Source organism: Cherax quadricarinatus, chromosome 35 (assembly GCF_038502225.1).
Source record: "Cherax quadricarinatus isolate ZL_2023a chromosome 35, ASM3850222v1, whole genome shotgun sequence".
In the NCBI taxonomy this organism is placed as follows: domain Eukaryota; kingdom Metazoa; phylum Arthropoda; class Malacostraca; order Decapoda; family Parastacidae; genus Cherax; species Cherax quadricarinatus.
In genome coordinates, this window is record NC_091326.1 from 26,494,085 (window position 1) to 26,504,392 (window position 10,308).

A 10,308-nucleotide genomic window follows, 5' to 3' on the forward strand; every position below is an offset into this window, starting at 1 on the left:
TGTATACTGCTACTTTTATAATTTTCACTCCACTTTTGGTAAGTACACTACTTATTTGTGATGACACCCAACCTGTTATGGCGGCGCTACTCCCTCAGGCCTACTGCTGCCACCACCTCTGCTTATATATATTTATGTATACATATATATATCCCCTTTCTGGCTAGCTTGTTCACGCTGTGTGCTACATCACATTTTGTCGTTACCACCCTCTCTTAATTCTATTTGGTCTTTTCTCTTTAGTCACTCGCTTTGTACTTTGTATATATGTAACAATGTGGCAACAGGTGCCCACTAGGCCTCAACGAACTGGCACTTTGAAATTTTGTTGTATAATTTCAGGCTTTCTCTCGCCTTTACTTTATTTATTTTTTCTAATACATTGGTTATCCCTTGTAGGGTTGTTCACTGACGTTGTCACTAACACTGGTTGCTTCTAGCTGCTAAAACACGCCCTAAAAGCACTAAGATCCTCGGAGCCTGGCGCTTGTGACCCACTACACTGTCTCCACTCCGTGTGTGTGTGTGTGTGTGTGTGTGTGTGTGTGTGTGTGTGTGTGTGTGTGTGTGTGTGTGTGTGTGTGTGTATGTGTGTGTATGTGTCTCCATGTCTATTGTTTCTGTGTGTGTGTGTGTATGTGTGTGTGTGTGTGTATGTCACCATGTCTGTTGTTTCTGTGTGTGTGTGTGTATGTCACCATGTCTGTTGTTTCTGTGTGTGTGTGTGTATGTGTGTGTGTGTGTGTATGTCTCCATGTCTGTTGTTTCTGTGTGTATGTATTTGTTGTTTTGAGTGCGAGTGATTTCGTGTCTATGTACTCACTTAATTCACCTAATTGATGTTGCAGGGGTCGACTCACAGCTCCTGGCCCCACCTCTTTACTGGCCGCCCCTAGGTCCACTCTCTCCCTGCTCCATGAGATTTGTCATACCTCTTCTTAAAGCTATGTATGGATCCAGCTTCCACTACATCACTCTCCAGGTTGTTCCACCTCCTGATAACTCTGTGACTAAAGAAATACTTCCTAACATCCCTTTGGCTCATCTGATTCTTCAGCTTCCAATTGTGACCCCTTGTTGCTTTGTCACATCTCTGGAACATTCTGTCTATGTTCACTTTGGTGCTGTGTCACATCTCTGGAACATCTTGTCTCTGTTCACCTTGTTACTGTGTCACATCTCTGGAACATCTTGTCTCTGTTCACTTTGTTGCTGTGTCACATCTCTGGAACATCTTGTCTCTGTTCACCTTGTTACTGTGTCACATCTCTGGAACATCCTGTCTCTGTTCACCTTGTTACTGTGTCACATCTCTGGAACATCTTGTCTCTGTTCACTTTGTTGCTGTGTCACATCTCTGGAACATCCTGTCTCTGTTCACCTTGTTGCTGTGTCACATCTCTGGAACATCTTGTCTCTGTTCACCTTGTTGCTGTGTCACATCTCTGGAACATCCTGTCTCTGTTCACCTTGTTGCTGTGTCACATCTCTGGAACATCCTGTCTCTGTTCACTTTATTGCTGTGTCACATCTCTAGAACATCCTGTCTCTGTTCACCTTGTTACTGTGTCACATCTCTGGAACATCCTGTCTCTATTCACTTTGTTACTGTGTCACATCTCTGGAACATCCTGTCTCTGTTCACTTTGTTGCTGTGTCACATCTCTGGAACATCTTGTCTCTGTTCACCTTGTTACTGTGTCACATCTCTGGAACATCCTGTCTCTGTTCACCTTGTTGCTGTGTCACATCTCTGGAACATCCTGTCTCTGTTCACCTTGTTGCTGTGTCACATCTCTGGAACATCCTGTCTCTATTCACTTTGTTACTGTGTCACATCTCTGGAACATCCTGTCTCTGTTCACTTTGGTGCTGTGTCACATCTCTGGAACATCCTGTCTCTGTTCACTTTGTTGCTGTGTCACATCACTGGAACATCCTGTCTCTGTTCACTTTATTGCTGTGTCACATCTCTGGAACATCCTGTCTCTGTTCACTTTATTGCTTTGTCACATCTCTGGATGATCCTGTCTCTGTTCACTTTGGTGCTGTGTCACATCACTGGAACATCCTGTCTCTGTTCACTTTATTGCTGTGTCACATCACTGGAACATCCTGTCTCTGTTCACTTTGTTGCTGTGTCACATCTCTGGAACATCCTGTCTCTGTTCACTTTATTGCTTTGTCACATCTCTGGATGATCCTGTCTCTGTTCACTTTGGTGCTGTGTCACATCTCTGGAACATCCTGTCTCTGTTCACTTTGGTGCTGTGTCACATCTCTGGAACAACTTGTCTCTGCTCACTTTGGTGCTGTGTCACATCTCTGGAACATCCTGCCTCTGTTCACTTTGGTGCTGTGTCACATCTCTGGAACATCTTGTCTCTGTTCACTTTGGTGCTGTGTCACATCTCTGGAACATCTTGTCTCTGTTCACTTTGGTGCTGTGTCACATCTTTGAAACATCTTGTCTCTGTTCACTTTGGTGCTGTGTCACATCTCTGGAACATCCTGTCTCTGTTCACTTTGGTGCTGTGTCACATCTCTGGAACATCTTGTCTCTGTTCACTTTGGTGCTGTGTCACATCTCTGGAACATCTTGTCTCTGTTCACTTTGGTGTTGTGTCACATCTCTGGAACATCCTGTCTCTGTTCACTTTGGTGCTGTGTCACATCTCTGGAACATCCTGTCTCTGTTCACTTTGGTGCTGTGTCACATCTCTGGAACATCCTGTCTCTGTTCACCTTGGTGCTGTGTCACATCTCTGGAACATCTTGTCTCTGTTCACTTTGGTGCTGTGTCACATCTCTGGAACATCCTGTTTCTGTTCACCTTGGTGCTGTGTCACATCTCTGGAACATCCTGTCTCTGTTCACTTTGGTGCTGTGTGACATCTCTGGAACATCCTGTCTCTGTTCACCTTGGTGCTGTGTCACATCTCTGGAACATCTTGTCTCTGTTCACTTTGGTGCTGTGTCACATCTTTGAAACATCTTGTCTCTGTTCACTTTGGTGCTGTGTCACATCTCTGGAACATCCTGTCTCTGTTCACCTTGTTACTGTGTCACATCTCTGGAACATCCTGTCTCTATTCACTTTGTTACTGTGTCACATCTCTGGAACATCCTGTCTCTGTTCACTTTGGTGCTGTGTCACATCTCTGGAACATCCTGTCTCTGTTCACTTTGTTGCTGTGTCACATCACTGGAACATCCTGTCTCTGTTCACTTTATTGCTGTGTCACATCTCTGGAACATCCTGTCTCTGTTCACTTTATTGCTTTGTCACATCTCTGGATGATCCTGTCTCTGTTCACTTTGGTGCTGTGTCACATCACTGGAACATCCTGTCTCTGTTCACTTTATTGCTGTGTCACATCACTGGAACATCCTGTCTCTGTTCACTTTGTTGCTGTGTCACATCTCTGGAACATCCTGTCTCTGTTCACTTTATTGCTTTGTCACATCTCTGGATGATCCTGTCTCTGTTCACTTTGGTGCTGTGTCACATCTCTGGAACATCCTGTCTCTGTTCACTTTGGTGCTGTGTCACATCTCTGGAGCATCCTGTCTCTGTTCACTTTGGTGCTGTGTCACATCTCTGGAACAACTTGTCTCTGCTCACTTTGGTGCTGTGTCACATCTCTGGAACATCCTGCCTCTGTTCACTTTGGTGCTGTGTCACATCTCTGGAACATCTTGTCTCTGTTCACTTTGGTGCTGTGTCACATCTCTGGAACATCTTGTCTCTGTTCACTTTGGTGCTGTGTCACATCTTTGAAACATCTTGTCTCTGTTCACTTTGGTGCTGTGTCACATCTCTGGAACATCCTGTCTCTGTTCACTTTGGTGCTGTGTCACATCTCTGGAACATCTTGTCTCTGTTCACTTTGGTGCTGTGTCACATCTCTGGAACATCTTGTCTCTGTTCACTTTGGTGTTGTGTCACATCTCTGGAACATCCTGTCTCTGTTCACTTTGGTGCTGTGTCACATCTCTGGAACATCCTGTCTCTGTTCACTTTGGTGCTGTGTCACATCTCTGGAACATCCTGTCTCTGTTCACCTTGGTGCTGTGTCACATCTCTGGAACATCTTGTCTCTGTTCACTTTGGTGCTGTGTCACATCTCTGGAACATCCTGTTTCTGTTCACCTTGGTGCTGTGTCACATCTCTGGAACATCCTGTCTCTGTTCACTTTGGTGCTGTGTGACATCTCTGGAACATCCTGTCTCTGTTCACCTTGGTGCTGTGTCACATCTCTGGAACATCTTGTCTCTGTTCACTTTGGTGCTGTGTCACATCTTTGAAACATCTTGTCTCTGTTCACTTTGGTGCTGTGTCACATCTCTGGAACATCCTGTCTCTGTTCACCTTGTTACTGTGTCACATCTCTGGAACATCCTGTCTCTGTTCACCTTGGTGCTGTGTCACATCTCTGGAACATCTTGTCTCTGTTCACTTTGGTGCTGTGTCACATCTCTGGAACATCCTGTCTCTGTTCACCTTGTTACTGTGTCACATCTCTGGAACATCCTGTCTCTGTTCACTTTGTTACTGTGTCACATCTCTGGAACATCCTGTCTCTGTTCACCTTGGTGCTGTGTCACATCTCTGGAACATCTTGTCTCTGTTCACTTTGGTGCTGTGTCACATCTCTGGAACATCCTGTCTCTGTTCACCTTGGTGCTGTGTCACATCTCTGGAACATCTTGTCTCTGTTCACCTTGGTGCTGCGTCACATCTCTGGAACATCTTGTCTCTGTTCACTTTGGTGCTGTGTCACATCTTTGAAACATCTTGTCTCTGTTCACTTTGGTGCTGTGTCACATCTCTGGAACATCCTGTCTCTGTTCACCTTGTTACTGTGTCACATCTCTGGAACATCCTGTCTCTGTTCACCTTGTTACTGTGTCACATCTCTGGAACAACCTGTCTCTGTTCACTTTGGTGCTGTGTCACATCTCTGGAACATCCTGTCTCTGTTCACCTTGTCAATTTCTCTTCGAATTTTATATTTTGTTAACATGTCTCCCCTATTTCTCCTGTCCTCCAGTGCTATCAGGTTGATTTCCTTTAACCTCTTCTCGAAGGACAAATCCCTCAGTTCCGGGACTAGTCTTGCTGCAAACCTTTGCACTTCCTCTAATTTCTTGACGTGTTTGACCAGGTGTGGGTTCCACACTGGTGCTGCATACTCCAATATGGGCCTGACGTACACTGTGTACAGTGTCGTGAATGTGTGTGTCTGTGTTTGTATTTTTTATTATGTGTTAGTGTTAGTGTGTGTGTGTGTGTGTGTGTGTGTGTGTGTGTGTGTGTGTGTGTGTGTCTATGCACCTAATTGTACTCACTTAATTGTGGGTGCAGGGGTCGAAACTCAGCTCTTGACTCCACCTCTTCACTGATCGCTACTAGGCCCTCTCTCTCCCTGCTCCACGAGATTTATCATACCTCGTCTTAAAGCTATGTATGGTTCCTGCTTTCATAACATCACTTTCTAGACTATTCCACTTCCTGACAACTCTATGACTGAGGAAATACTTCCAAACATCCCTTTGACTCATCTGAGTCTTCAACTTCCAATTGCGACCCCTTGTTTCTGTGTCCCATCTCTGGAACATCTTGTCTCTGTCCACCTTGTCTATTCCATGCAGTATTTTGTATGTCGTTATCATGTCTCCCCTGACCCTCCTGTCCTCCAGTGTTGTCAAACCGATTTCCCTTAACTTTTCTTCACAGGACATTCCCCTTAGTTCTGGAACTAGCCTTGTTGCAAACCTTTGCGATTTCTCTAATTTCTTGACGTGTTTGGCCAGGTGTGGGTTTCAAACTGGTGCTGCGTACTCCAGTATGGGCTTGACGTACACAGTGTATAAAGTCTTGAACGATTACTTACTGAGGTACCGGAACGCTATTCTCAGGGTTGGCAAGCGTCCATATGCCGCAGTAGTTATCTGGTTAATGTGTGCTTCTGGCGATGTACTCGGTATTATACTCACTCCTAGGCCTTTCTCCTTGAGTGAGGTTTGCAGCCTTTGGCCACCTAGCCTATACTCTGTCTGCAGTCTTCTTTGCCCTCCTCCGATCTTCATGACTTTGCATTTGGCGGGGTTAAATTCTAGGAGCCAGTTTCTGGACCACACATCCAGCCTGTCCAGGTCTCTTTGTAGACTTGTCTGGTCCGCATCTGATTTAATTCTCCTCAATAACTTCACGTCATCTGCAAACAGGGACACTTCTGAGTCTATCCCTTCCGTCGTCGTTCACATATACCAGGAATAGCACTAGTCCCAGGACTGACCCTTGTGGGACCCCGCTCGTCACTGGCGCCCACTGTGATACCTCATCACGGACCATGACTCGCTGTTGTCTCCCTGTTAGATATTCTCTGATCCATTGCGGTGCCCTTCCTGTTATACGTGGCTGTTCCTCTAGCTTCTGTACTAATCTCTTGTGAGGAACTGTGTCGAAGGCCTTCTCGCAGTCCAAGAAAATGCAATCAACCCACCCCTCCCTCTTATTTCTTACTTCAGTTACCTTGTCATAAAACTCTAGTAGGTTTGTGACACAGGATTTGCCTTCCATGAATCCGTGCTGGCTGTCGTTTATAATCTTGTTCCGCTCCAGGTGCTCCACCACTCTCCTCCTGATAATCTTTTCCAAGACTTTGCATACTATACATGTCAGTGACACTGGTCTATAATTTAGTGCTTCATTTCTGTCTCCCTTCTTAAAGATGGGGACTACATTTGCCTTCTTCCATACTTAATGTAGTTGCCCAGTTTCAAGGGAAGTGTTGAAGATTTTGGTTAGTGGCACACGTAGTGTCCCTGCTCCCTCTCTAAGGACCCACGGAGAGATGTTGTCCTGTCCCACCGCCTTTGAGGTATCAAGGTCACTTAGGAGCTTCTCCACCTCCACCTCAGTTGTGTGTAATTCATCCAACACTTGTTGGTATATCCCTTGTTGCTGTACGCCACTGTTTTGTCTCCCCGTTGTACCTTCAGCCTCCACTGTAAATACTTCCTGAAATCTCATGTTGAGCTCCTCACATACCTCCTGGTCGTTTCTTGTGAGCTCCCCACCTTCTTTCCTCAGCCTGATTACCTGGTCCTTGACTATTGTCTTCCTCCTGATGTGGCTGTAGAGTAGTTTCGGGTTAGACTTGACTTTCGATGCTATGTCATTTTCATACTGCCGCTGCGCAGTGTGTGTGTGTGTGTGTGTGTGTGTGTGTGTGTGTGTGTGTGTGTGTGTGTGTGTGTGTGTGTGTGTATGTGTGTGTACTCACCTATTTGTACTCACCTATTTGTGGTTGCAGGGGTCGAGTCACAGCTCCTGGCCCCGCCTCTTCGCTGATTGCTACTAGGTCCTCTCTCTCCCTGCCCCATGAGCTCTATCATACCTCGCCTTAAAACTATGTATGGTTCCTGCCTCCACCACATCACTTTCTAGGCTACTCCATGGCCTGACTACTCTATGACTGAAGAAATACTTCCTAACATCCCTTTGATTCATCTGAGTCTTCAACTTCCAATTGTGACCTCTTGTGTCTGTGTCCCATCTCTGGACATCCCGTCTTTGTTCACCTTGTCTATTCCGCGCAGTATTTTATATGTCTTTATCATGTCTCCCCTGACCCTCCTGTCCTCCAGTGTCGTCAGGCCGATTTCCCTCAACCTTTCTTCGTAGGACAATCCCCGTAGCTCTGGGACTAGTCTTGTTGCAAACCTTTGCACTTTCTCTAATTTCTTGACGTGCTTGACTAGGTGTGGATTCCAAACTGGTGCTGCATACTCCAGTATGGGCCTGACGTAAATGGTATACAGAGTCTTAAATGAATCCTTACTGAGGTATCGGAACGCTATCCGTAGGTTTGCCAGGCGCCCGTATGCTGCAGCAGTTATCTGATTGATGTGCGCCTCAGGAGATATGCTCGGTGTTATACTCACCCCCAGATCTTTTTTCTTGGGTGAGGTTTGCAGTCTTTGGCCATCTAAACTATATTGTGTCTTCGGTCTTCTTTGCCCTTCCCCAATCTTCATGACTTTGCATTTGGCAGGGTTAAATTCAAGGAGTCAGTTGCTGGACCAGGCTTGTAGCCTGTCCAGGTCTCTTTGTAGTCCTGCCTGATCCTCGTCCGATTTGATTCTTCTCATTAACTTCACATCATCTGCAAACAAGGACACTTCTGAGTCTATCCCTTCCGTTATGTCGTTCACGTATACCAAGAACAGCACAGGTCCTAGGACTGACCCCTGTGGAACCCCGCTTGGGGTCAGTCCTAGGACTAGGTGTGTGTGTGTGTGTGTGTGTGTGTGTGTGTGTGTGTGTGTGTGTGTGTGTGTGTGTGTGTGTGTGTGTGTGTGTGTGTGTGTGTGTGTGTGCGTGCATGTGTGCGGTCATCCTATCTACATATTTACAGTAACTATATATAACATATCAATTAATCGGAGACTTGGTATTATTTGAGACAACGTGAACAGAAAATGGAGGTTTATGAGTTAACTAAATATAAAATTCATTTTTATGAGTGAGCTAAAATGAGGATAAAGCTTTATGGGTGAAGTGAGTAGATAACTGGGGTTTGTGGGGCACTGAATAGTGTTTTATGAATGACCAAATGTTTTCTTTAACCTGCCAGGTTCGTGCAGCCAACCATGAGCGGCGGCACCTGAGCCGCCTTCAGCAGAAAGAGATCGGCTTGGCAGTGATGCTGTTGGTGGTCGTCACTGTCTTCTTCGTCTGCAATGTTCTCGCCTTCATCATCAACATCTTGGAGCTTCTGAACATCACCATCGACTTACTGACTATGTCAAGTAACCTCTTAGTCACCATCAACTCCTCTGTTAACTTCATTATCTACTGCATCTTCAGCCAGAAGTTCCGCAAACTCTTCTTGAGGATGTTCTGCTCGGGCGTTTTGTCCAGGGTCATGGGAAGGGATGTGGCAATGGACTCGACAGCCTTCGGAAACAATAGCATCTATGGTGACTCAAGAATGCTATCCAACGGCAAAACGACTCAAACTTTCCGACTGTCCTCGTGGAACGGGTCTCAATCGTCTGGTCGTGTTTTGCAGCCCCACAACGTCAATGATCACCAAGGGCATTCTTGCAGAGGGACATTTTGGAGAACACCTCGGTATTCCAACGTTCCTTTTGGTGATTCTTCCACTCCAAGAACCAACTCATCCTTCACTCCATCAAGGAGTCCATCATTAGTACCCCAGCAGGGCCCTTCGGACAATGTTCATGTCCTTTGAAGGGATTGATCCTTCGTGACAAAATGATCAAATCCTTAACAGCCCGGCGAACTCCTTTAACCCTTACATATCATGGAAGCAATTCAGAAATGACCCATTTCTTTGCAAAGTTGCTGCCAAATTTCCCATGCATCTCTCATTTTTAGAGGAGGAAATCCCACTGTCTTGAAAGTTTAGAACTGTCTCTAGTGCTCCATAAATTGTCACTAAGATTAGTATAGTCTTCCTGAGTGTGACGTACGCAAACTGAAACGTTAATATTATGTCTTATAACGTCGCCTCCTGGTAATTTCGTGCTTTTTTGCATAGTTTCTTAATAAATGTAACCTCTGTACCCAGAGTCGAGACACAAGAGGAGGAAACGAGTGAATTTATTGACTGAAGGGTAAGAAATTATTCAGCCGATCTGGAAGAATCCGAATCGTTAAATTCGAATCCGATCTTCTGTTAAGCCAGATAAGGAAAAAGAATATCAGAGAAACAACCAAAATCCACAATTCCAACAAACGTACGTATATATATATATATATATATATATATATATATATATATATATATATATATATATATATATATATATATATATATATATATATATATATATATATATATCACTGAACCTTTAACAGGTAAACCTGAGGTGATGCAAACTTTTGGTGATTGATATCAACAAAGTGGTTTATAAAAACACGTGAGCAAACAACACGAGCGAAACGTTTTCTAATAAACATGTCCTAGTTTTTTATCCCCCGAGAAAAAAGACTACAATAATTTCCTGATTGATGGTCTAGCAGATATGTAAACACTATGAAAGTTATACTTATACTTAAGCGCAGGAAAATGCTAATGAAATGGAAGTTGAAGATAAGTTACAAGAAAACGTATTTTGGGAAAATATCTTTTTAGAAAAATCCTACGAAAATACATGAAAAAAAATGTATATCTCGAAGAAGTAAATCACTAAGAGACATAAAGTGATTGACATAGAAAGTATTAATGTAATAATTTTTTTTTTTTTTTTTTTGGGGGGGGGAGCTCATT

The 10,308-nt window shown here is 44.5% G+C and overlaps 1 protein-coding gene across 1 annotated transcript in view; it reads left to right on the forward strand.

Moving 5' to 3' along the window:
* Positions 1-9,805, forward strand: part of LOC128695001 (FMRFamide receptor-like) — a 63,618-nt gene extending 53,813 nt beyond the window's left edge. The window contains exon 4 of the mRNA XM_070091475.1: positions 8,647-9,805. Within this exon, the coding sequence (XP_069947576.1) occupies positions 8,647-9,267 (621 nt within the window). The 3' untranslated portion in view covers positions 9,268-9,805. The remainder of the gene's footprint in view (positions 1-8,646) is intronic.
* The last annotated feature ends 503 nt before the right edge of the window (positions 9,806-10,308 follow it).